The sequence below is a fragment of the Herpailurus yagouaroundi genome, unplaced genomic scaffold, assembly GCF_014898765.1.
Source record: "Herpailurus yagouaroundi ecotype Mexico unplaced genomic scaffold, PumYag 142, whole genome shotgun sequence".
NCBI classification, from domain to species: Eukaryota; Metazoa; Chordata; class Mammalia; order Carnivora; family Felidae; genus Herpailurus; species Herpailurus yagouaroundi.
The window spans coordinates 27,834,836-27,861,707 of NW_024412397.1; the positions used below are offsets into that span (position 1 = coordinate 27,834,836).

At 53.8% G+C, this 26,872-nt stretch overlaps 1 protein-coding gene across 4 annotated transcripts in view; it reads left to right on the top strand.

The window, feature by feature from the left end:
- ST8SIA5 (ST8 alpha-N-acetyl-neuraminide alpha-2,8-sialyltransferase 5) overlaps positions 1 to 16,333 on the top strand; it is an 81,295-nt gene extending 64,962 nt beyond the window's left edge. For 2 of the 4 annotated variants that reach the window (XM_040478913.1, XM_040478915.1), the window contains 5 exons: positions 622 to 708; positions 4,153 to 4,297; positions 8,205 to 8,317; positions 9,114 to 9,206; positions 10,585 to 16,333. In XM_040478913.1, coding sequence (XP_040334847.1) covers positions 622 to 708; positions 4,153 to 4,297; positions 8,205 to 8,317; positions 9,114 to 9,206; positions 10,585 to 11,053 — 907 coding nt within the window. In that variant the 3' untranslated portion in view covers positions 11,054 to 16,333. Of the gene's footprint in view, positions 1 to 621; positions 709 to 4,096; positions 4,298 to 8,204; positions 8,318 to 9,113; positions 9,207 to 10,584 lie in introns of all 4 variants that reach the window. The other 2 variants (XM_040478914.1, XM_040478917.1) reach the window with 2 other exon arrangements.
- The last annotated feature ends 10,539 nt before the right edge of the window (positions 16,334 to 26,872 follow it).

The window sequence follows — 26,872 nt, forward strand, 5'->3', positions numbered from 1 at the left end:
CCCGCGTCGGGCTCTGTGCTGACCGCTCAGAGCCTGGAGCCTGTTTCGGATTCTGTGTCTCCCTCTCTCTCTGACCCTCCCCCATTCATGCTCTGTCTCTCTCTGTCTCAAAAATAAAGAAACGTTAAAAAACAATAAAAAATAAATAAACACAGGGGATCCAGCTCTGCAGAATGAAACTGGTTTTTACTTTACAGTTAAGTGAGTGTTTGTCCTGGTTTTGGAATCAAGGACCTCTACGGGAAGCCGGTGAAAGCTTCAGATTCTCCCCAAGATATGCGCATGGGCAGACAGAAATGGCGTCGTGCCTGTAACTCGGAGAGCTCCTGGGTTCCCTTAAGGCTGGTGGCTCTGTTGATAAAGGAGGCCGTGAGGCTTTGGGCTCAGGACGGGCTGGTTTGCATGTGGAAGGCAGGCTTGGAGGAGAGCAGTTCACTCCCCCTAGGAGTGAGCAAGACCCTGGGTGCCCGAGCATTGAGGACACCAAAAATAAGAAACCACAGTTAGCGTAAAGGACCACACTAGGATTGGGCACATGGGGAGCAGGAAGGGGTGATCGCGAATGCTGACGCTCTGCCCAGCCTGGCCCTTTCACGTTCTCTTCTGTCTCTACTCCCAAAGGGTGAAGCAGTCGGAGCTATTCGACAGATGGAAGAGCCTGCAGATGTGCAGATGGGCAATGAATATCTCTGAGGCCAACCAGTTCAAGTATCTGTGACTTGTCTGCCCTCCCCCGCCCTCCCGTTGGTGATGTTCTCCTTCCTGCCGCCCCGTCCTGCAAGGCCCGGCCCCGGGGTCGTCTTTTCCCCGGAGCTGGCCCTGGCTGGGCTTTGGGATCTGGGCAGCGGGGAGGTTCTGACTCAGTACACAGGCCGAGGTGGGCACCCTGCTGGCCACGACCCCTGCATTCCGGCCCCTAGGCCTTGCGGCAGCCCCGTGGGGGGTTGGGGGGGGTGCGGTGTGGCCACTACAGTTCCACCTTGGTTCCAGGTCTCCAGCAGGCCTGAGGGGTGAGGTGCACTGAGCCTTCTTCTATGGCCGCGCCCTGTCACCAGCCCCTCCGGGGGCAGCTTGCTTGCACCAGACGCCTGAGGCCTGCTGTAGATGAGCTTCTAATTACTCCCTGACCCAAAGCGATAGATTATAAACTCCCAGAGAGGCAAGAGCCATAGTTTAAGGTTCCCCTGTCTGCAAGAGATGAGCAGATTAACGTGAACCGTGGATTCATCGCTAAAATTCTGTGAGCTCACGGTGGGATTTTAGTGCAGACAGACCTTACCGAATGGGACTGATGCGACCCCGGGCATGTGGGTATAGACCAGATGCAGGCTACTCAGGCTGAAGTTTGGATGCAGTCAGGAGCCATCAGCATGCAGGAATCCTACCCCGGGGAGGGGGGGGGGGGCTGTGAGAAGCAAATGACACTAAGCATTTTGTCTTTTCCTTATGAGTCATTTGGTCCAGTTTTCTGCAATTCCAGGCCACGTCTAGAGACTGAGTAGTAGTTTTAAGTGGCACATTTTTAGAAATGTGGATGTTTAAAGTGATAACCCCGGAAGAGCAGGTACCGGCAGCCGCAAACCAGAGGCCTCTGTGAGACTGCAGACTCCCAGCTAAGGCCCAACAGGAGGGCAGGAAGACCCCGCCTCCACCCCCCCACCCCCGCCCCCCGCCATCATAAAAGTAGAACATGAACTTGAGGAAAGTGCTGGGAGGCGGGAACAGGTCCAAGGTCTGTGCGGCAAGTGCCACCCCAAATCCAGCCCTTAGCAAGAGGTGTTAGTGAGGTCAGCGAGGTGCAAGGAGATGTTGTCTGGGCTGGGAGCTGCACAGAAGTGTCCTCCGTGGGAGTCACATATCTAAGGAGATAACGAAGCAGCAGGAAGATGATATGGCAACAGAAAAACAAGGATTAAGTGTGGGAGCCTTCGGCAGGGATCAGCCAGCACTATCCAGCAGAGAGGCTCCAGGCGCGGGGCGGGCATGCTGAGCCCCTTCTCGGGGTGGGGGGTAGGGGCGTAGTTTCAGGTGTGGAAAAGGGAGATGACATCAGGTCTTGCCAGCCTCCAAATGGAAAAACCTTCAAAGCCAGTCGGTTGCCTCCCTTTGCTCTCATCATTACAAGCTCATTCAACGATGATGAGATCCTTCATTCAGGTTTGCAAGACCCTGGTATGGTGAAATGGGGAGGGGTGGAGGGGACGTGCTAGAAGGAGTCCTGTAACTGAGGCCTTCCCTCACCCTACTGCCTACAAATGGACGTGTTGGCATTCTGGTTTATAGCTCCGTCACTGGTAAGCTTGGTTAATATGAGAGAGTTTCCATCAGTGGTGAACTCTCCAGCTGGCTGGCAAGATTGAGTTTCTGGACCAGCAAAGCTAAATGGGCCAGTGCTGACTCATGGCCTCTGCTGGCCGGGTCCCTGGCCTCCCCTTTGAGAAGACTCAGTCAACATTCTGAAACTCATCACTCCACAGGAAGGCCCTCTCCGATCGGCAGCCAGCCGAGTTTCCCCAATGAAATCCCTATGAGAAATAAAGTCATAAAACATAATTTTATAACCTTCCTGGCTTTGGCAACCTGGAGTCGCAGAATTATAGAGGCTCAGAGGGAGAAGAGCCAAGACTACATTCTATGGATGAGGCGGTGGAGGCCCAGAGCCCAGAGCCCCACAGCTGGCAGGAGCGGAGCAGAAACTAGAACCCAGGCCTCCTGACACTGGGTTGGCAGCCCAAGTTTCCATCCCAGACCCTGGATGTGAACTCTTCCATAAGCCCCTCCTCAAACGTTTGTGGTCGTTGTCCTCCCGGCTCTGTGGAGGTGTCCCGTCCCTCCTGGGGCCGCCTAGACACTGCACGTGACGGTGCCTGGAGCCAGTGTTGGCGGGAGGAGGCCAGTGTGGACTCAGCATAACACTGCTGCTTTGGGAGAAAACGGAGCCTCGCGGGCTCAAAGTCCTCCCCACCCCACCACGTGGGAGAGCAGCAGCTTGCCTGCCTCCCGTGTCAGGTCCAGGCCCTGGGCAGCCAGGGTGGGGGGCTCTGGGCCCCCAGGGCAGGGGAGAGCAGTGCCCAGGACCCCGCCCCTCAGCAGGCCTCGGAGAGAGAGTGACCCGGCAGAGCACCAGCTGAGGCAGAGGGAAAACTCAGCCTTCTCCGGCCTGGCCGACTCCCAGGTCGGCCTCAGCAGCCGCCTTCTCCCTTGGAGGGCTTATTTTTATTTTTATTTTTTAGTTTTGCAAAGGCTGCTTGCATCCTCTAAGCTTTAACCCTTCTGTGGCTTGTGTTTGACTGCTCTTGTGAGTGAAAGCCACAGGGCTTCTTTCTTTCTTTCTTTCTTTCTTTCTTTCTTTCTTTCTTTCTTTCTTTCTTTTTTTCTTTTTCTTCCTTCCTTCCTTCCTTCCTTCCTTCCTTCCTTCCTTCCTTCCTTAAGAAACAATGGACTCCTGAAAACCTTTAGGAAGTCAGGCTCCTCTTTCTACAGGAAGTCATCAACCAGCACCAGCCCACTTCCTGACCTCCCCTCTTCCTCAGACACTTTCTAAATGCTTCTGTTGACCATCGGTGTCTTGGGTTTTTGCCCCCCGTGGGATAGGGGTAAACACCTTGTCTAAGGGGCCAAGAACCCTCTGTGTCCCCGGATTTCCATCAAGGCTGGATAAAGAGTGTTTCCAGAAAGTAGTAGAATGCCTGGCAGATCTTGGCAAACGCCTGACTGAGGCATGACTCATCCCACGACTGGCCGGCAGCTGGCTGTCGAACACCCGAACACTCGTGCGACTGACACCGTGCAGGATCCGGAGAGGCAGGGTGCCTGCCATCAAGGGGCTTTCGTTCAAGTGGGGAGGGGGTTGGTGGGTGACGAAGTGGGTGGTAGCTGGTCTGTGCTCCGGGTCCTCGGAGGCCAGTGAGGTCAGTGGGTGGGCAGCTGGGAGCTCCCGGAGAGAAAGGCAAGTGTGAGGAGGGGAGGCATGTTGAAGGGGGAGGGGACAACATGAGCAGAGGCGAGGGGGTGGGAGTGAGTGTGGGAAGGGGTGGGGGAGAGAGAACGGCTCACCCCGAGGGGCCTCAGCTCCCTGACCCCTCTGTTCTTCCAGAGGCTTTGCTCTGCCCTGTGTCACCTGTCCCTCCTGCTGTGTCTCCTGCCTGGCAGGTCCACTCTGTCCAGGTGCTGCAACGCCCCCTCCTTCCTATTCACGACGCAGAAGAACACGCCCCTGGGGACGAAGCTCAAGTATGAAGTGGACACCAGCGGCATCTACCACATCAACCAGGAGATCTTCCGCATGTTTCCCAAGGTGCTGCTTGGGGCAGGGCAGTCTGGGCAGGGCAAAGGGGCGACCTCACGTAGCCCTCTGTGGCCACGCCCACGCAGTGTGGCATCACTCTGCTGTGCTCTCTGCACCCGTTGTCCTGGCTCGGGTTGGCTCAGTGGACTGTCCTCCGGGGCTCCCGTCTGGGCAGAGTGAGTGCCAACTGGCTATTATTTGAGCGACTTCTGGCAAGAAAATGGTTGTCAAATTTTGGTTATTGCATTGCTTGCAGAGGACATCCCGAAGATATCTGGGAGAGTGATTAGGCATTTGTCCCCCACTGGAGGCAGGCGCAGGAGCAAAACCATTCACGCAAAGGTTGCATGCACGAGAAATCACGGACCAGTAGAAAGCAAATCGAGAACGATTTGATCTCACGTTGGATGACCTTGGACGGTTCTTATATCTTCCAAGGCCCCAGTTTCCCTGTCCATCACACTGGACTGGTTTAGGCTAGGAATAGGTTTGGCTGCTTATAACAGAAAATCTAAGTAAAACAAGATAGACGTGAATTGTTTTCCTTCCGCCTAAAAGAAGTCGGGAGGGCTAGTACGGTGGCTCCCTGGTCATGGGGGACCACAGGATAAGTGATCTCATGAATGAACGGCTCAGGGCACTGAAGCTCTGGCTTCACTTGTGGCCTGATCACAGCGTCAGAATCTCAGAGAAAAGGGCCTGGAACCTGCCTTTTCAGCTCATTCTGGTGGTTATTACCATCTGAAGAGGAAGAAGGTTCCACTGGATGTGTTCATAACCACCACCTGGAGAGCAATGGGTCCAAGGCAGGGCTTAGTGAGCCCAGTTTGCAGAAATGCTGAGTGGAGGCATGTCAGGTCTTTCTGGATGAAATCTGAGGGCCTGGGCTGCCCTGCTTCAATGGGAATGCTCATGAAACAAAGCCCACGGGTCCCTGCGTTCTGTTACTTAAACGGAGGGTGCTGATAAGATTGGGCCTTGTGGGGGCAGCGGGGAGGAGCACAAGGTGGAGAGGTGTCACACATTCTCTCCCCACGTCACTGGGCTGGAGGATGATGGGGATAAGCCACATTTACCAGGTGGGTTTTTTTTTCTTTTTTTTAATGTTTATTTTTGAGAGAGAGAGAGAGAGAGAGAGAGAGAGACAGAGTGTGAGGGGGGAGGGGCAGAGAGAGAGGGAGACACAGTCTCCGAAGCAGGCTCCAGGCTCTGAGCTGTCAGCACAGAGTCCATCACGGGGCTCGAACTCCCAAACCACGAGATCGTGACCTGAACCGAAGTCAGATGCCTAAGCGACTGAGCCCCCCAGGCACCCCTACAGCGTGGGTCTTGCAAGGCCTGGAACAGGAGGCTGATGTCCGACAGGTGGACTTACATCTCATGCGGGTCATGCCAGTGGGTGACAGTTCAGTTATGACATATGGGTCCAACAAAGGCCGTGGGTATAGACGGCCGAGGCCCAGGGAGTGAGAGCAGGGCTGCCAAATGTTCTCTGGAAAGGGCCAGAGAGCAAATATTTTAAGCCTTGCAGGCCATATGGTCTCTGTCACAGCCACTCACCTTTATGGTTCCAGCACAAGGCAGCCACGGACCTTCACAAACAAACGAGTGTGGCTGGGCTGCAGGAACACTCTAGTTCCTATCAGACACTGAAACGTGAACTTTACATAATTTTTACGTGTCACGAAGTCTTCTTCTTTTGATCCCCACCCCCAACCGTTTAAAAATACAAAACCCATGGTTAGCTCGCAGGCTGTACGGAAACAGGCAGAAGGTCCAAGGTGGCCCGCAGGCCGTAATTAGCCACCCCCTGAGTTAGAGCCCGTGACTTAGAAGGATTCATACCCTCAAGGTAAGTACTTCTTTGGGATTGTATAAAATTCAGCTTCTCCACCTCCTCCCCCGACCCTGGAGATTCTGATTCCATGGTTCTGGGAAGGAGCCCAGGAATTTCTATTTCCAGAAAGTACTTCAGGTTGTTTTTGATGTACAGAAGTTTGGGAGACACTGACATAGAACATAAAGGCCTTTGAGGATCTCTCCAAAGATAACTTTGGTTTTTTCCTTTCCCTGGTAAAAGTCGAACAGTGCAGTTTTCCCCAATGGCTGTGAGACACCCTTGTTTTCCCCATCCTGGCCCCTGGGCCTGTCCCTTCAGGGACAATGGGCCTTGAAGGACAGTCTCCCACAGACGGATGCAGCATCTTCTTCAGATTTAGTCTCCTTCCTGAGGACCCACTGTGGTGTGATTGCCCATGACCCCACCGGGAGGCCAAGGTGCCGACCGGGGCGGCTGTCATTCAGGGCTGGCCAGGTGATGTGTGCTGGAAGGGGAGCTGTCCAGTAGGCTCCTGGGGGGACGGATCGTTGGGGACTAATGACAGTAATAATCTGGTCCTCCTGCCGAGATACCTCTGGGCCAAGCATCACCCTGGATAGGCTTTTCATTTACACTAGTGGTTCTCAACCCTGGGGACATTTGGCAACGTTTAGAGACATTTTGGTGGTTATGATTGGGCGTTACCCTTGACATCCGGTGGGGAGAGGCCCAGGGATGCTGCTAAACATTCTGCAGTCCACAGGGCAGCCCCCTCCTCCCCCCCTCCAAGCAAGGAATGAGATGGTCCAAAGTGTCAACAGTGCCAGATCGAGAAACTCTGCTTCGCGTTGTCTCACTTTTGAAAAGCACGACATACACATGGAATTATCCTAATTTTACAGATGGGAAAACCGAGTTGCTGAGAACTCAAAACACTTGTCTATGGTTTCTTCACCTCATTATCACGCAAAACCAGGGCTGAACCTGGGTCTTTTGCCTAGGGGACCCCATCCTGGTTGGTCCTGGGATTTCCTGGTTTGACCCAAGGGAAGCCCTGCATCCCAGGCAGAGTTCCCCAGTCCTGGGCACACTGGGGGTTTGGGCACACTGCCCTTGACTCCAGGTCTGTGCTTTCTGCCTGTGCCATGCATGTGGCTGCTTGGTTCCATCTGCCTCAGGTTTCCTGGGGGGTGGGAGGGTGGGGGTGGATTCTGACCCAGAGCAGGGACAGGACAGAACCGGGACCCTTAACCCTCAGGCCAGTGTTTGCTTTTTCCTGCTGACGTGCCTGCGGTCCCCTGGAGAGCATGCCCAGGGAGCCTTGTGGGGAGCCGGTGCCCAGACCAAGGTAACCCCAGCAGTCAGGGTGTGACAAGGTCAAAGTGCCGTGAGATGGTCACTCCCAGGGCTCCCGCGAGTGTGACTGTCACTCAGGCTAAGTCCCGGGCTCCTCTGCACTTCGCAGAGGTTTCAGGAATTTCTGGCCTCTCACTGTTCCCCAGTGTGGCCTTGCTTACTCAGCCCTTGGTCTCTTGTCCCTGCTGCTGCCAAGTCCTGCCATGTGTCCCGGTCCATCTGATCTTTGAATCCCAGGCACATGTCCCCCCCCCCTGCAGAGCAGAGGGAGGGTCTGTACCATGCCCTGAGCTGAAAGGGGTGAGAGCCAGGTTTAGGGCCCTGGTCCCAGGCGGCCCTGTCCCCATCTCTGCTGCTGTCACCCCCCAGAACATCTGCATTAACCAATAAAACATGCATACTAGAAGTCATAAAGATGAGCTTCCCAACATTGGCAAAACCAAAGGCAAGCAGGACTAGCCACAACCTGTACTCTCTTCTCTCTGGAAACCTGAGGCAACCCAGAGCTTATTGAAAAAGGTTGTGGAGACCTGGCTTCTGTTCCAGCTCATTCGTACTGGCCAGTGGGACTGAGAACAAGTCTCCTGGCCTCTCTTCTCATCTGCAAAGTGGAATAACCACTTTTCTCCCACATTCCCTGCAAGGCTGGCTCGTAGACGTGATCATGGGTACAGGGGTGAGGGCACCCAAAGAAGGCAGGGAGGGCATTGCCTGTGACAGCCGCGTCCCTGTCTCCCCCAGGACATGCCCTACTACCGGTCCCAGTTTAAGAAGTGTGCAGTGGTGGGCAATGGAGGCATCTTAAAGAACAGCCGCTGTGGGAGAGAGATCAACAGCGCTGACTTTGTCTTCCGGTAAAGAATCCCCCAGGCTCTGCACCTGCTGCTTCTGCCCCCACGGCCCTCCGGCTCTGTGCCCTTCCCTCTTGTGGTGCCCCACCCCCATCCCCCAATGCTGTCCTTCAAGAGATCAGCCTCCACTCCCCAGCCCTGCACACCCTCATGCTCTGGGTTGTTTCTTGCCCTCTCCAGCCCTATCCCTTGGGGCCAGTGGCCAAACCTCTCAGGTCCTCTGTCTCCACGTCTGCGGAATGAGACGTGTGCAAAGAACACCTCTGTTTTCAAAATAATTAATTTTTTTAAAAAGAGCATAGCAGCTATATGAAGGTCTGTGCAGATCTGTGGGTGTGCAGAACCCTCCCCAACTGGGTTCTTCACTTCCAGAAGCAGGGCTTGGAACAAGGGCGGCCTTGGGGCTGGCACCAATATTGGCTTCGCCCTGGCTTTAACTAAGTCAGAGATGGGTCCTGGTATTTCTTCTTCCTCAGATAGAGCCCCTTCTAGCCTCTTTGGGTATCCTCGCTTACATCTTTAGCCTGGATAAAGAAGATGGGTTGAAAATAAAGGCTTCATGCAGAGGGATTGGGGTTGAGGCTGTCCACCATCATTGTGCCACTCGGGGGAGGGGGGGAGGAGTAAACTTGCCTCTCTATGCACAGGCCACAAAGATTCCATCCAGCTGGCTGCCTCTGCCTCCCTCTGCCCATAGGAGCAACATCTCCTCCCTCCCCATGCCCTCCCCCTGCCTGCTCTCCAGCTGTGTCTAGAATGACTGAGCCCATACGGCCTGGGTGCCTTGTCTCTTGTGCAGGTGCAACCTACCCCCCATCTCGGAGAAGTACACCATGGATGTGGGAGTGAAGACGGATGTGGTCACTGTGAACCCCAGCATCATCACCGAGAGGTAACTGACCCTCTTCTAGACTTGTGCTGTCCAGTATGGTACCCGCTAGTCACATGTGGTTACTGGCCACTGGAAATGTGGCTATCCAGATTGACATGGGCTGTCTATAAGTGTAAACACACACCCGATTTCAAAGACTTAACGTGGAAAGGAGGATGGACCATATCTCATCCATTGTTTGTATCGATTACCTGTTGAAAGAGTAGTATTTTGGGGGCGCCTGGGTGGCTCAGTCGGTTGAGCGTCCGACTTCGGCTCAGGTCATGATCTCGCAGTCCGTGAGTTCGAGCCCCGCGTCGGGCTCTGTGCTGACTGCTCAGAGCCTGGAGCCTGTTTCAGATTCTGTGTCTCCCTCTCTCTCTCTCACCCTCCCCCGTTCATGCTCTGTCTCTCTCTGTCTCAAAAATAAATAAACATTAAAAAAATTAAAAAAAAAAAAAAAGAAAGAGTAGTATTTTGGGTACAGCAGGTTAAATAAAACATTGTGAGCATTAAATATAATATAAAAATTAACTTCACCCACTCCTTTCTACTTATTTAAATATGATCATTAGAACATTTTAAGTGAGATATGTGGCCTCAGTTCTATTTCTTTTGGACAGCACCGGTCTAGACAGTCTTCACGTAGATGGGCCAGAAAGCTTTCCTGAGTGTGATGGGGGAAGACAGCTCCCTACCCTGGTGTATCCAGGGGGCCCTGGGAGAAGACTCTTAACAAAGATCTCAGTCCCCACCTAGTTCCCCTCCTGGGGTTTGTCTGCCTGGGAGGCCTTGGGGACGGGGGTCAATGGGTTAAAACAACAGCCAAGGGCCTAGTCACATCATCCAGGTCAGAACAGGGGTAAGAGAGGGGACAGCCAGAGACCAGAGGCTAAAGAGTTGGTAAATCAGGCGAGGAAAGCACGAGTGAGGGGCTGCGGGGCAGGAAGGAGAGAGCAGGCACACTCATTTGGGGGTACTCATTGGGGATCTTGGGAAAGAAAGTACACCCGTCTGCCCTGAGGGCCCAGGGAAAGCCTCCACTTCCTCCCTACCTCCCCACCGAGTCCCCCCTTCCCCCCCCCCCCACCCCGCCCCCGGATGCTCTCATCCCTTTGGGTTAAGCATTGCCCTCCCTACATGGTCGTCCCTTTGGACTCAGATTGCTTCTGCTTAGAAAACAGAAGGCAGGCCATTCATCTTAGGAGGTGAATGAGATGAAAGGAAGCGGGGTGGCCTTGAGTCCCCTGCATTTTCTGGAAAGGCCCCAGGGTGCCGGATGGGGGCAGCAGGGGTGGTGGGGCGGGGGAAGAGGCGCACAGGCACGTTGGGGGTGGGGGGGGGGGGGGGGGGGGGGGGGGGCGGGGGCCGACCACCCTTCTGCTCCGGCCCCGCCCAGGTTCCACAAGTTGGAGAAGTGGCGGCGGCCCTTCTACCGGGTGCTGCAGGTGTACGAGAACGCGTCGGTGCTGCTGCCCGCCTTCTACAACACGCGCAACACCGACGTGTCCATCCGCGTCAAGTACGTGCTGGACGACTTCGAGTCGACGCAGGCCGTGTACTACTTCCACCCGCAATACCTGGTCAACGTGTCGCGCTACTGGCTCAGCCTGGGGGTGCGCGCGAAGCGCATCAGCACCGGCCTCATCCTGGCCACCGCGGCGCTCGAGCTCTGCGAGGAGGTGCACCTGTTCGGCTTCTGGGCCTTCCCCATGAACCCCTCGGGCCTCTACATCACCCACCACTACTATGACAACGTCAAGCCCCGCCCCGGCTTCCACGCCATGCCCTCTGAGATCTTCAACTTCCTGCACCTGCACAGCCGAGGCATCCTCCGCGTGCACACGGGCACCTGCACCTGCTGCTGAGGGCGGCACAGGCTGGCCGGCCACCCCGGCAAGCAGAACCTCGCTCCTCCTCTCCTTCCTGCGCCGGGCAGTGCGTGGGCCAGGAGGCGGGGGGGGGGGGGGGGGGGGGGGGGCGCGGGCACAGTCAGCTCTGTGCCAAGCCTCCTGGCCTCAGCCGGGGCCCTATGACCCCACCCTGCCCGTAGGTAGCATGCTGCTGGGCCACACCCCGAGATCAGGGGCCTTGAGGATTGCCAGTGATTAAAGCACATTTGCACTCAATTTTAGCATTCGGGAGAGTGCAGGCTGTAGTGGCCTTGTCGCAGCTAAAGAAAGGCCCTACGGAATGGAAAAGGGGGAGACTGGACGTGTGAGCATGGTCGAGATTTAATTCAGACTTTTGGCTTCCTGAGTTTTATACTGAGGCCTCAGCTGTGAATCGCTGTCTAGAATCTCAGAGCTTACAGAGCAACCCAGCAGCCAGACCTTCCTGTGAAGACAGAGTGGCTCAGGGGGGTCCAGGGTCTTAACCACGCCCTTTCAAACACATCCTCAGACACACACATGCACAGTCTTGGTGCCTCCGGGTTCAATCCTGTGTTTGATATTCTGATGAGAAGGACCAGCCATTTGCACTAAGGTTTCCAAGCCAATGTGATTGACTCAATACGTGCTTAGCAATTTGCTTCCTCTCCTGTCTCCTTATTTCCAGCTCTGTTTTAACCAGGAGTTATTTATAAGATCTGTTCCTCTTTATGCTCCAGAATCCTGCAGAATCCTGCTACATTGTGTTTCTGACCTGTGGGCTCCAGGCTGGAAAGCACTGAGATGCAACCGATGAGCTTTGCAGACGGGAGTGCATCATGGCCTCCGACACCAGCATCACTGAGGCTTCTGCTATGAAGGCAGGACTTGGCACTTTACACAGCCGGGTGGCCTCACGCACACGGACCCACAGCGCCTGTGCTTTGGGAAGTTAACTGTGCCTGGGCCAAAAGGGGTTAACGTGGCATTTCACATCTGAAGTTCATTCCCTTTGCTCCCCGCAGGGTGTTACCACCACGAGCGTGGCTGTACCTAATAGACACCCACGGTGAATTGCCTTAGAACCTAGCTGCACGGACTCATAGAATGTTAGTTCTGGAGGGACTTCAGACTCCAACCTCTCGCCTTCCCTCCCTCCCTCCCTCCCTCTCTCCGTTCTTCCCTTCCTCCCTTAGACACTTCCGAAAGCCTATTCTGCTTTGGTCTGGGGTTGGCCTTGGGAAGACGTGATGACAAATCAATTCAGTATTGCTTTCTCCTCGGGCCGGAGGGCAGACCGTATGCAGGCCCGAACCCAGCTGCTGGGTGCTCTGGGGAGGATGAGGGGCTGTGAGGTTTCAGCAGGGAGTGCGGCCTGCCATCTGATGGCCTCCTTGTACAACGCAGAGCAGCACATCCCGCCAGTGAGACACAGAGGGGAGTGTGGGCCTGGTCCCAGGCCTCCAGGCTCCCGGCGCACGGCTCCTTTCTTGGCAAAACCGCTTTGTTTGGGCTTGTGTTCCACACTGGTGGGTTGTCATGGAGTGCATGCTTCCGCCTCTGTTCTGAGCCCTGATCCTGACCGGGAGACCTCACGCTGCTTGTCTGTAGGGCAGGGAAGTAGCCACTGAGACTAAGTAGACCCTAGTACGCCATGAACTGGGAAAAACTCCCCAGGGCCGGTGGAGGGCTGCGCTTTCTTGGTCTCTGCCTGTTCCTCCCAAGGTACTTCTGGAGGTTTCCAGCCACTTGTTTATGGCTAATTGAGTGCAATTCTTGAGACTGTGGAATGTTAAGACTGCAAGACTCCTAAAGACCATTTTGTCCCATTTAAGGGAACAGACCTAGAAGGGGGAGGGGGCCTGGGTCGTGTCTGGGGCTCTACTGAATGGCCAGAGCCCCTGAGTGACACTTCTGTTCCAGGTGGGGCAGGGCTGGGGGGCAGGAGCCGCGGTGAATCAGACATCAGGGTTCCCACCGCTCGAGGGTGCTGCGGGTTGGCATCTGCCCCAGCAGGGCCCTCGTAGGAGTTGGCGATAGGACATAATGATCCACACCCATAGAGGAATCGGGACTCGTGGTCCCATTTCTGCCTGCGGGTCTTAGGGTGAGTTGCTTCCTCTCTCCACAGATCTCACTTTCCTCATCGCTACAACTAGAGGCTTAGGAAAGATCTCTGGGGTCCTTGCAATCTCTAATTTGTTGTTGGAGGTGTTCTTGATGTATGGATCTGAGCCACAAATAGTATTTGTTATTACGATAGTTAACATTTAGTGTGTTCTCATTCTGTGCCAGGCCCTGCACAAAGCACTTTCTTTGCATTATCTCCTGTGATCATCACAAGACCCCGTAGGTAAGAAGGCTCCCATCGGGTGAGGAGGTCAGACACCCAGCGGAGGAAACCACACCCAGGTGTGTGGAACCCCAAAGCCCACGCTCTGGACCTCTGTCTTAGCTGCCTCTCGGCCAGTGTCACAAGGGCTGGAACCAGAGGGATCCTGACGGAGGTGGCGCTGCAGGGTGGACCCTGCTCCAGGGACACATGCTCTGGGAGGCCGTCTTGGGTCCGAAGGCAGTCTCTGCCTGGAGTTGTCCCCCACCCCCACCCACAGTGAACGTGTGCTGTCCTGGCACTGGGGGTGGGGTGGGTTGAGGGCATCTCTACGTCTGCAGGTGAGGAGAGATGCCCAGAAAGAGTGACAACATGTTGACTGACTTGTCCAAGGCCCCATGGCCAGCTAGGGCCTCGTTTGGGACTCACCTGGTCTCCTGACTTCCAGGCCATCCTCCTTCTCCCGCAGTCAGTGTTTGTGGGGAAAACATTTTTTTCAAAGGCTTGGAGAGACCTGGGCATCGATTCAGGAAGCCCCCGCCATGCTCCTCGAAGCCCCGACACCCTCCCACCGTGCAGTGCAGACTAGCAGTTTAAATTCTTATTTAAGGGAAATCGATTCCCCACAAATAAAACAACCCCCGTGTCTTCCTTTGTGCTAAACCCACGGCTCCAGGGTTGAAAGGCAGCAGAAACAAGTAGATGACTCAGTGCTTAGCCAAGCAGAACGGAAGGTAGCTCAAGGTCAGATGCCGCCTTTGAGGCGGTTTAGCAATGCTGTCGAAGCAACTCTGCCCACCAGTCACCTGGTGCCACAGAGAGCAGAGGGCCTCACGGCCCTTGACTTTGCTGACTGTGGGGAGGGGGCAGGGACGGCACCTCCTGACAGTTGAGGGAGGGCGCAGAGCTGGCTTCAGCCAGGCCTTCAACAAATAATTACTGGGCACTCACTTTGTGCCAGGCATCGTGCTAGGTGCTGGGGGATGAACGATCCATCGAAATGATCAAAACGTAGCCCCTGCCCGTCCCCGGGGCTGACAGCCTGGTGGGCGTGTCCAGACACTGAACCAGGATCCCACACGTGTGCTAAAAGCTGGCAAGTCCGAGCTCGGGGACAGTTACCAGGGAAAGAGGACGAGGGTGTGCTGGAGTTAAGCTGGAATCCTGCAGGCTGGTGATGGCCAATGCAGCGGCTGCTTCTCAGGCCTCATCCTTGAAATCCGTGTGACATGTGACAAGGGTGGCTTCGCTGTCCTTTTGAGTCCTCTCCTCCTTTGTTTCCTAACAAACCACTCTCCCCTGACTTCCTTCCTGTCTCTGAATGCTCCTTCTCAGGCCCCTTTGTTGACTCACTTTCTGTGAACCTCAGGGTTCTCTTCTCTCAGCAGGAGAGAAAGCTCATCTATTCCCAGCCTGTCTCTCCCGTCCTTGCGTCTTAGCCCCCTTACCTGCAGGCTGCTTCTCCCTTGGATCTTCGGAAGCACGCTCACCGCGGCCTCCTGAACATCTGTCCCTGCACTGCATTGCAAACCTCATCATGTCCTCAACTGGCGTAGTTAAAAGGACACCCTGGATTCAGGGTTGCCTCTTATCACTTACTAGCGGCGTGACCCCGAGGGAGCTGCTGAAGTTCCCGGAGGGTCTGATTCATTACCTGAGGAGCGAGGCCAGGACACCAGCCTCTCCAGCTGTGGCGAGGGTCAAGTGAAATAGGGCTGCACAATGCCTAGCACAGAGCCTGGCACAAACTAGACACTCGGTGAGCCCAGCTTCCTTGGCCTCCTCCCTCCCCCAACCCTCCCCCAGTGAATGGCTCTCCTGCACTGGTGGTCGCTCACCCGAAAAACCTGGGTCACGCCTGGCTCCTCCTTCTCTGTCACCTTCCATATCAGCACAGCTGATGGAGAACCACACTCTGCAATGCCTGCCATTCAGTGGCGGCTGCCCGGTGAGTGGTGATGTCCGGCGTGGAATTCAGACGAGATAACGTCTTAAGTGAGAAAAGAGTGAAAATGAAAATCCGGCACACAACCCCACTTCTGCCCCTCTGTGAAGACGAATATAAGATATAACCCACTATTAAACTAGCAACACAAAAATAATTGCTTGGGAATCGATTACATTTATGAAATCTGTTTTGGCCTTGACACGATCAGAGATTTTTTTTTTTCCTCTATTTTTGATTGTAGTAAAATACCCATGACATGAAATCTACCATTTGAGCCATTTTTAAGCACACAGTTCAGTAGAGTTAAGTACGTTCACGTTGTTGTGCAACCAGTCTCCAGAACACCTTTCATCTTACAAAACAAACTCTATGCCCGTTAAAGGACAGCCTCCACTCCCCCTCCCCCAGCCCCTGGAAACCACCACCCTATTTTCAGTCTCTGTGAATGAGATTATTCTCGGTATCTTGTATAAGTGGAATCATATGGTATCTGTCTTTTTGTGACTGGTTTATTTCATACAGTATCATGTAGGTAGGTACAAGCTATTCTCAGATGGCATTCGTTGTTTTCAGTGTCTCTGTAATACAATTCTGATTTTCCTTTTGGTCCGGAGCAGTTCTCCTGGGCCCTTGGTCCATCCCTGGCTTCTGATGACCTTGACACCTTTGCTGAGGCTCAGCAGACCCGGTCTGCTTTGCTAGCTGGGCTCAGCTGTCCTGGCCACAGCCAGTATCCTGAGAGGCAACAGCTCTGCCCATCTTTTTCAAGTCATTAGATGTTTCCCCTGCAGAGTCTCTTCTGTGAACCCTCCTTCTTTTTTCATTTCAACAAGCAGAAAAGGCAGAGGGAGAGCGAGAGAGAAATACACGCTTCAGTCAGTGACTTAGCACCTGGCACAAAAGCCAGAAATCAGTGACTGTCTTTCTTTCCATTCGGGGGACGGTTCCCTTGGCAACTAAGTAACTCATTTCCTTCAATAAAAATGACTTGCTCAGCTTTGGGGTAAAAGTTTTATTTCCTCTAGAATTGTGGTTCTCAGCCTTGTGTGCACATTAGAATCACCCGGGGATCTTTATAAAATAACCCTCATGCCGGGTCCCAGAGATTCGCCCAGAGAATCTGATTCAGTTGGCTTAGGGATAGGGCCTCGATCCTTTCAAAAATCTTACGTGACTCTGCGGCACAGCGGTTAAGATCCACTGTCCTAGGGCGGAGGGGCTCTGCCTCGGCTGCACTTTGGAGTCATCTGAGGAGCTTTGAGAAATACTTGTGCCTGGACCCGGTCCGTCCCAGAGGCTCTGATCCAGTTGGTCTGAGGTATGACCCAGGTAGTCAAGTCTTTCAGCCTCTCCCCATGACTCGAATACGCAGCCAAGGTTGAGAACCATATTCTAGAGCAGTTCTGGAACCTGAAGCTGCGTCAGAGTCACTCGGAGAGCTTGGGGGTTCCCGGGCCCCAGCCTGCGGTCTCTGCTTCGGTGAGCTGGCGTGGGGCCTTTCTTGCTGGCTCCCAAGTGATGGTGATGCCGGTCCAGGGATGAGGGGGCCCCATCCTGGTTGGCCTCAGATTTTCCAGGTTTGACCCAAGGGAAGCCCTGCATCCCGGCAGAGTTCCCCAGTCCTGGGCACACTGGGGGGTTTGGGCACCCTGCCCTTGACTCCAGGTCTGTGCTTTCTGCCTGTGCCGTGCATGTGGCTGCTTGGTTCCATCTGCCTCAGGTTTCCTGGGGGGTGGGAGGGTGGGGGTGGATTCTGACCCAGAGCAGGGACAGGACAGAACCGGGACCCTTAACCCTCAGGCCAGTGTTTGCTTTTTCCTGCTGACGTGCCTGCGGTCCCCTGGAGAGCATGCCCAGGGAGCCTTGTGGGGAGCCGGTGCCCAGACCAAGGTAACCCCAGCAGTCAGGGTGTGACAAGGTCAAAGTGCCGTGAGATGGTCACTCCCAGGGCTCCCGCGAGTGTGACTGTCACTCAGGCTAAGTCCCGGGCTCTTCTGCCACGCTGCACTCTTTAGCACAGAGTTCCTGGCCCACTGAGGGTGGAAGCTGGGTGCAGTGATCTGTCCCTATCCCCCACCACACCCGTGGAAAACAAGCAGGAAGGTGGTGATGAGGGAACGTTCCGCAGAAACGGTTCATGTGACCCAGGGACTAAGTTCCCTCCCTATTGCGCTGGGCTCTTCCTTCCTTTTCCGCCTGCCTTTGGAAAAGGTTCCAGTTGAATCCATCATCTTACCGTCTGGATCCTGCCTCAGTCCCTCCTCCCCACAACTGGAGGCAAGTCCCTTGCCCCTTCCCTCTGGAGACGCCTCCAAGGATGTGGTCCCAGCAAGAACTTTATCCGCATAGCAGCTCAGAAGCCCATATTCAACGGCAAAGTTTACGAGACCCACTGAACACCTTGCAGACTTGTTAAAGGAGACCATGATTACTTTCTTACTGAAACAAGGTCAAAGCACACCTCACTTCCCGGGACCACTTACCCAAGCAAGCTCACTCAGCCCTTAGGTAGCTGGGGACTCAGATGAAGGAAAATTGATTTTGAGCCCCCGAAATAGATGCTGTAAAGCTCTGTGTTAAAGACCAAACATTCTGCAAACAGCGGATCCCTTGTGGTGTTCGCTTTAATTTTAAATTCAATTCTAGGGAACTTGATTCCGGTTTCTCATAATAAAGTGAACGAAGAGAATGACAACAGGTGCTAGATGTAGCAAGAAATGGCAGCTAGTAGCCTAACAGTAACGGCATTAAAAAGACCAAAACTCGACACATTTCGGAAAGCAGCAAGTGATCTGAGGCCGGTTAGTGGAGGTGCAAATGTGCTGTGGTAGCCCCGAGGGCCCAGAGCATCTTAGATCTGCTCACCCTGTGATGTCGGCGACCAGACTGGGGGAACGGGAGCAAACAGCCTTCAGTATCCTGTGTTTAAGAAGGCGGAGGAGCAGCTTACCCATTTCGGAATTACTTCCGTTCCCAAACACATACAACACAATCTTAGAAATCTTGGTGCTTAAAAGGTTGGCCCTCAGATCTCTTGAAGTTCGGGTGGGTGCAGTAGTTCATTATCTGAGAATGTAGGGTAAACGAGATAGGCAGACTCACTCTTTTGGACCGGCGTGTTCCCTCTGACTCTTCCCCCAAGAAAAAGGAGGCCAGGAGCAGGGGGGGATGCGCCCCTTCCGCTCCCCCCACCAATCCCTGAAAGGGAGCTTCGCAGCGTGGTAGATGGTCGTTGCCACGACATTCTCTCTCTGCACCTCTGCTTCCACCGGTGGTGTCCTGGTCACGCTGGGGCCAGGGCGGTCTCTGCAGTGACTCCGACCCGGAGTCCTTTGTGAATTTAAGAACACGACTCTTTTTCTCCGCCCACAGAGGAGCACTTCTTGCTTTCCAGGCACCGTCGTCCTCGGTTTTCTCACCAGGCCTCCCTGTATTCTTCTGAGAAGGGTGGGGCGGTCAGGGGGCGTCCCGACCTCACTGGGGCCCAGAAGGACGACTGTGGCATGCCCCCGGTCACATGGGATTTGTGGTAGCGTTCTGGGGTCGGGCGCCCCAGCTTCCTGAGGGGACAGGGGGGTAGTAGCCATGTCCTGCACTAGCCTCTCAGGCTTCTCTGCTTTCTTCCCGCTGAGGTTGCCAGGCTGATTGGAGTCTGGTCCAGGCCTGGGCTTTACCCCGGGCCTCGCACCCTGCCTCTGTCTGTGGAGGGCTCTTTGTAGCATTCATTCCTCTCGAGGTCCTGCGCGCAGGGCGCCCAGAGCCGGAACACCGGGTGGCTGTGCTGTACTTGGCAGAGGGTCGCCTAAGGCCACAGGTCTGAGCAGAGGGGGACTGTGGAGCAGGTCAGCATCAGACCCGTGGCGCCGTAGCTATTTGGGAGGAGGCTGGTGGGGGCCCCAGCGACGGGTCCTCCCAGCCCATCCCGGAGCCAGCCCTCCCACACTCTTCTTCAACGGGACCCTTGACTCTCACCGTGGCCACCTTCTGAGCATGCTCTCCTGCCCAACGTTGCTTTGGGGGGCAGCTAGTCCTCCCTGGGGGCTCCCACACTTTGCACAAATGTTTTAGGGTGCAACAGGGTCTTCTTGGTCGCCTGCAAATTTCATTTTTGGACCCAACCGCCCTCCCCACAGAAAGCTGTACGTCTTCTTCAAAGCTGTGTTGTTTGAACCGTGAAACGTATGGAGATATATCATTATTATTTTTAACTAACACACTATCTCAATGAGCACACGCCGGGTCGTTTAGTGTTAACAGTGTGGAGTCAGTCCCCTGCCACCCTGCTGCCCGGATGAAGCTTGGGGGTGGGGGCAGACGACGAGGCCAGCAGAGGAAACCTGCCCACCGCCCCGCGGCCGTGCTGGCCCTGCGTCACTTTGCAGGGAGCCCTGCCCAGGGGCTCACGTGAAGGCAGAGGAGTTTGTCCCCGAGGGCTTGGTGGCACCGACGCCACTCCGAGTGGCCTGCCGTGTGTGAAGACAAAGGGGCCACGTGGCCGTGACCTCTGGGGGCTTCTCGGCCCGTGCCTCTCTCGCTGTCCTTTCCCAGGAGCTGAATCACACCGCACGTGCTCCACGGGGCCGTTCCCACCGGAGAAGCAAAGGGAGGCCGAGGTGTCACTTGCTGGGATGCGGAGACGGGCAGGCTGAGGGCGAGGGGGCTAATGCTGAAGGACGTCCCTCTCTGGCCCGCCCGGCTCGCTCCGTCCGCCACCCTGAGGCCTGATGCCTCGGAGGGAGACGCTCCTTGCCGGGTGGAGACGGGGCGACGGGGAGTGCAGTCCGTGCGCAAGGGCAGGGGTTCATCCAGGAGTACGTCCAAAGTACATCCGGCCAAAGTACATCCATCCAAAGTATAGCTGTGTGCGGCCATCCCTGAGGGATTCGGAAGTGATGACTGATCTGTCCTCGGAGTATAATCAGGGCACTTTGTATCTGTCACTGTGCTTGCAAGGCCCTCAGTTTCTACCCAATAAAACCAGTCACGTGGTTCATCTAGCAAAGACTGGCTGTGGCGGTGTGTGTGTGTGTGTGTGTGTGTGTGTGTGTGTGTTTGGAGGCTTGGGCTCATGCGACAGCCTAACGCGAAGAGGCCACCGGGACTTGGGAGGGACCCGTGGCCTCCCTGGGCATATCTTTAGGCGGTCATGTGACCTGTTCCTGTCTGAGCAAGAGAGCAGGTGGGCTCAGAGACCAGATCCAGACCAAGTCGGTGGGGTCCTGAAGCAACACCCCACAGGCCTCAGGAGGACACGGAGAGGGAACCACAGGCTTGTGTCTGCGGAGGGAGAGTCCCGGGGAGGGCTGGAGGGCCGACCGAGCAGATGGGGTATCAGACACGCTCATACCTGGAAGCTACACAGCCCTACCTCTCTTGAAGCAAAGCAGCCGTCAAGGTCTGGAGTTACATCAAAAGGCATTGGAGCACAAATTACCTTCTTATAAAGTTTTTTTTTAATGTTTATTTTTGAAAGAGAGACAGAGAGCAGGGGACGGGCAGAGAGAGAGGGAGACAGAGAATCTGAAGCAGGCTCCAGCGCAGAGCCCAGCGTGGGGCTCGAACTCAGGAACCATGAGATCGTGACCTGAGCCGAAATCAAGAGTTGGACGCCTAACTGACTGAACCGTCCAGGTGCCCCTAAAATGTTGTAAAAAGCTCTTTCCATGCCAATGTCCATGAGTGTGTTTAAAATAGGATTATATAGGGGTGCCTGGTGGCTCAGTCAGGTAAGTGTCCGACTTTGGCTCGGGTCGTGATCTCACGGTTCATGAGTTCCAGCCCCTCCTCCAGCTCTCTGCTGTCAGCACAGAGCCCACTTCAGATCCTCTGTCTTCTTCTCACTCTGCCTCTCCCCTGCTCACACTCTCTCTCTCTCTCTCAAAAATAAATAAGCGTTAAAAATTTTTTTTAAATAAAAATAAAATAGGAGTGTGTATATATATACGTATATATATACATACACATATATACATATACATATATACATATACATATATATACATATACATACATATGTAAATACATATACCTTACACATATATACATATACATATATACATATACATACATATGTAAATACATATACCTATATATGTGTGTATATATGTATGTATATATACACACATATATACACATTATTTTTTTTTTAATTTGTGCACAAACAGCCTGACTGGAGCTCACCTGTGGAAAAGACTTCCCCAAATCTGCATCTTGGGGAGGTCCAAAGCCTTCCCTGTGCTTTCCCATTAGAGAAGATGATGTGTAAACCCTCAGAGGCTGGCATTCATTCAGACTCCTGCTTCTGAACATGTTTTGGTTGCATATCCCTTAGCCACCCAGGTACTAGACGTAGACCTTTCCTTGATATCCATGATCATATAATGTATATACAGTGATGCGGGAGGAGAGGAGAAAGCGATGGAAACCCCTTCCAAACAAGCAACCTCAAATGGAATGTTCAGTGCCCTCTTGGCGTCCCCAGACTAACATGTCCTTGGCCAGCCCAACCGCCTGCCAGCCTCCCAGTGTGGACACTGCACGTGGCCCCAGCCTCAGCCAGCCTCTCTGGCCCCTCCACTTCTTGTTCCTTCTGTGTCTCCCTGTCCCCAGTTCCTCAACTGTGTCCAGGGGAGAACACGTCTCTGTGCACTTGGTCTCCTACCGAACTGGGATCTCAGGTCACACTTCGCCTTCCTCCTAACAAGAATTTCCATGCCGGCTGCAAGATGTTTAAATGTTTCTTATTACAACTATAAAATGCCAAACACTCAAGCAAGCAACCGTGGAATCTAAGGTTGCTATTTGAGGGTTAGCCCTGAGACCCGGCACTGTATTCTAGTCTATCTTCATAAGAGAAAGAGCTCAGGGTCAGGGAAGCAGCAGTTCAAAATATATTTTTGAGTGAATGAATGAATCAGTCAATCCATCGATGAATCAATCAATCAATGAATCGGTGAGCTGGGGGACAGAAGTTGAATGTAGTTCATTGATTTATTTAATAAACACTTATCAGACACTCACAATCGGATTTGTTTTTCAGTAAAATCCCTCGGTGTTTGTGAGCAGGGTGGATCGGAGGGGGCAGAAGTGGTTGAGGGTGAGCTTTCCTAATACCCCGGGTAGCCTAAAGTGAAATGTTAGTGGGAACTAACATTTCAGTGACACGGGAAAACCACCAACCTCACCACACTACATCACCTGCTCTGCTTCCAGAATAGGGGTGGTTCATTTTGAGATATCGGACTAGCTGGTTCCCTTGGGTGGGAAATCAGGCACATGTGGTGGTGGGGAGCCACAGGTGGGAACCAGAACAGGGAACCAGAACAGGGAACAGGTGGGAACCAGAGCTTCTAGGACACGCCCTCAAGTTCCTGGGACTTCTTACATGGACTCCCTACACCCTGCTCACCCCAACACACACACTTGTAATTGACTCATTCCTTCAACATGTCTTTTTTTTTTTTTTTAATTTTTTCTCAACGTTTTTAATTTATTTTTGGGACAGAGAGAGACAGAGCATGAACGGGGGAGGGGCAGAGAGAGAGGGAGACACAGAATCGGAAACAGGCTCCAGGCTCCGAGCCATCAGCCCAGAGCCCGACGCGGGGCTCGAACTCACGGACCGCGAGATCGTGACCTGGCCGAAGTCGGACGCTCAACCGACTGCGCCACCCAGGCGCCCCCCTTTCAACATGTCTTGAGGGCCACATTCATACTCCAGTGGGCACTGGGGATGCATGTGACTTCCTTAGAAGGGAGCGCAGACTGGTGGGAGGGAGAACCCTTTGCTGTGTCCACACCCTTTGCTATGAAAGTTTAAAGCCTGAGCCTCTGGGCTCAGCCACTTGTATTGCTTTGCATGGCCCAAGGATGTTAGCAGATGTGATGCAGGTGGAGGCCTCAAGGGTGCTGGCAGCACCAGACTCAGCCCCGTGCCCTTCCATCCTGGCCCTGAGAAGTGCTCTCCCGGCAGCAACTGCTCCTTCAGCCTGGCCCCAGGGTGAGCCTCCCCAGCCAAGTTCAGCCAGGCCTGTAGATTGACACAGAGCTGCCAGCTGAGCCCAGGGTGAGTGAGTCACCCCAGCCAAGCCCCAGCCATGTGACACTTGCACCACTGAGTTTTTTGTGATTGTCTGTTATGTAGCAATAGCTGGCTGATACAGAAATGCACACCACAGTTCTGATGTCAGAGTGAACTAAGGCTTGAGGGAGGAAAGTGCCCAGGGACGTCTTCAGTTTAACTACAATGTTGACTCCCCTAAGCGGGAGGTTGGGACAGATCACAGAGGGCCTCTGATGTCAGCTGGACGTGCTAGAATTTAATTTGTGTTGGGGACATTTGTGATTCTTTCCGCAACCTAGCGTCTGAGCGCCCTTCTAAAGTTTGAGGAGAGGACAGCTCCCAATGTAAGAGCTGAACATGCCCCAAACTCACTTTCCCAGCCTCCTTTGCTGCAAAGTATAGGCACATGACTGAGGCTCGGCCAATCAGGTGCACAAGCCCCAGACTCTGAATTGGCAGAAGTCAGCAGAGTCTATTCTGGAAAGGTTGGCATCAGCAGGGGCAGCAGAGGCCAGTGCTGAAGCTTGGTACAAACTGTGTGTCCAGGCCCATCACTGGGGGCAGTAGGGGCCTCTCTGGGTCAGGTGTCCTTTCTAGGGAGCAGCTCCTAAGACCTCTCAGAAATTCTGAGATCCCCTTGCCCCGATATTAACCTTTTAAACAAATTTTCTACTTAAACTAGCTAGTGTTAGTTTCTGCTGTTTGCATTCCAGAATCTTCGCTGATAAAATTTGTTTGCACTGAGGTGAAGTGAAGGTGTTTGAACTGGAAAGTGACATGACCAAAGGCAAGCTTTAAGAGAATTCATTCAGCAGCAGGAGGATGCCCTGGAAGGAGAGTGAGGCAATGAAATCATTCTGTGTGTATGTGCATGCATTTGTGTGCATGTGCAAATGGTCTGTGGGATAAATAGCCCCTTCCCTATAATCAGAGGTTTGGGATTCCTATAATTGCCATGTCTGGTCTTGGTGTTTTTACCAGTACACAAGAAACTGATGGGAATCCAAGTGTCAGCTTTATCATTTAGGGTACAGAATCACCCTATACAGTTTAAAATGTTTTTTTGTTTTTTGTTTTTGTTTTTGTTTTTTTTTGTTTTTTTTTTTTTAGTATTTATTTATTTTTGAGAGAGAGAGAGAGAGAGAGAGCAGGGAAAGGGCAGACAGAGAGGGAGACACAGAATTGGAAGCAGGCTCCAGGCTCTAAGCTGTCAGCACAGAGCCGGACGCGGGGCTCAAACTCACAAACCATGAGATCATGACCTGAGCCGAAGTCAGTCGCTTAGTTGATTGAACCCCCCAGGCGCCCCAAGAACCACCCTATATAGTTTGGACTGGAGGATGCTAAGCCTAGATTGGAGGAAGGGGCCGGCATTGACCTTGGCCCTGCCTGGAAGGAGAGTGGGTCTGCAAACCCGCCCTGAGCCCTGTTTCCCAGCCAACCACACACAGGGTCCTAACACCACAGAGCTTGGGACGAGGCTCAGGTCAGCGGCCAGGCCTGCATGGTGGGCCTTCCCCTGATGGGCTGGCACCTGCACGAGGCAGGACCAGGAAGAGAGGTAGGGGGGTGCCAAAGCGCTGCCTCCTTGTGCCTCTCGTGTTGTGAATCCCCTGCCCCCCGGCCCACCCCCTACCACCATTGGTCCAGTTTTAAATCTCCCAGAATGTCACACAAACGTAATCACGCAGAATGCAGTTTTCTTCTGGCTGGGTCCTTTCACTTGGCTTAATGCTTTCGAGATTCGTCCATACTGTAGCATGTCCAGCACTTCCTGCCTTTTTGTGGTTGAGTAGTACTGGCCAGTTGATGGGCATGTGAGTTGTTCCAGGTTTGGGCTCTTACGAATAAAAGCTTGTGTGAACATTCACATGCAGCTTTTGTGTGGACACGTATTTTCATTTCTCTTAGGTAAATACCCCGGAGTGGAATTTCTGGGTTATGTGGGAAGTGTCTGGGTAGCTTTATAAAACAGGGCCAACTCTTTTCCAAAGTGGCTGCACCACTTACCACTGCCACCAGCAGCGTGAGGGCTCTAGTCGTTTCATGTCCCCATCAACACGTGGTACTGTTTCAGACCCTGTTCTCTTATCGTGTTTTAATGCCATGGATTTTCTCAAAATATTTTATTTTACATTTTTTGAAAAAAAGAACAGTCCAATAAGCATTTTATTATTATTATTTTTTAATCTAAACCGTCCTGCATGCAAAATGAGCACTTTGTTTTATTTTTTTCTCTGGACGGATAGTATTTGCCATAGCAATCCTAGTAACTTCTCTGTACTCTTTAAGGTCTGTTTCTAAAGAACCCAAAGGTAGAATTAACAACAGAGGTCAAACCACATGCTGCCAGCAGGGGGCGCGCATCGTCCACGATTGAACTTCGCTCTTCTTCCCTCGCAAGGACTTTGGGCTGATTCCAGGGCGATCCTTCAGCAGAACAGGGGAAGAGGTGAAGTTGATCTTTCCTGGGTGACGACTTTGGGGTCAGAGATGCCTCCTCATGGTGGGGACGCGGGTGGTTCGAGAGAACAATGCTGCCCCAGACTCTGGGGAGGGGTGTGAGTGCTGACTGCTGACTGCTGCCTAGCTGTCCCGCATCTGCCGGGAGCTTCGGAAGTTCCCTGCGCCCAGACTCCACCGCAAACAGGGAAAATCGGCATCTCTGGGGGTGGGACCCAGGCATCGGCATTTAAAAACCCTCCAGGTGACTCCAATGTGCAGATAAGGCTGTGTGTGGCGACGGAAGCTTGCTGAGCTCCTCCCCTTAGCCCAGGTGAACTGATCAAGTTAGTGAGTTCACCTGGGCAGGTATCGGCCCTCTTGCTCTCTAATTTTAGGACATTCCCCCATCTCCCCTCCTCCCCCCTGACGAGAGGGGCTTGTCGAAACTCTGGATCCCCAAGTTTCATCTTCAGAGACTTGGACTCGGTAGGTCTGGGGTAGGGGTGTGGGGTCAGAAATCGGCATTTGGTGAATCCCGCGGGGCTAATCCAGGCATTCTGGAATCCGGCTTTAGGAAACATTGACCTTGACAGAGAGCGTCTCAGAGGGAGAAGACCCACAACAGAGAAGGTGAGGTGGTGGCCGGGGGTCCTGGGCGCTGGGGCTCTGGGCTAAGGGCACAGTCCGTGGACTCAGCTCTGGGCCGAGAGGTGGTGGGACACAGGGGTGACCAAGGAGGAGCTGGTGAAAAGTCGTGTGGTGCTGGGTGACCTGGCATGGTTCCTCCACGGTCTGTTTGCACCTGCCATCCAGCCTCCTGGAGTATCCCAGCTCCCGGATGGAGGGCGGTCCAATCCAAATCCACAGGGGCTGCTGGAGCGCCCCCTGCTGTAGGTCATGAGCGATGCCCTCCAGCCACAGTGTGTCACCCAGGGACCTCTGGGGGGGGGGGGGGGGGGGGTCCCATCCTTCTTCCCGGATTGGGTTGAAACCTGCTTTTCTGTAATCACCGCCCACAGCCACACGGAT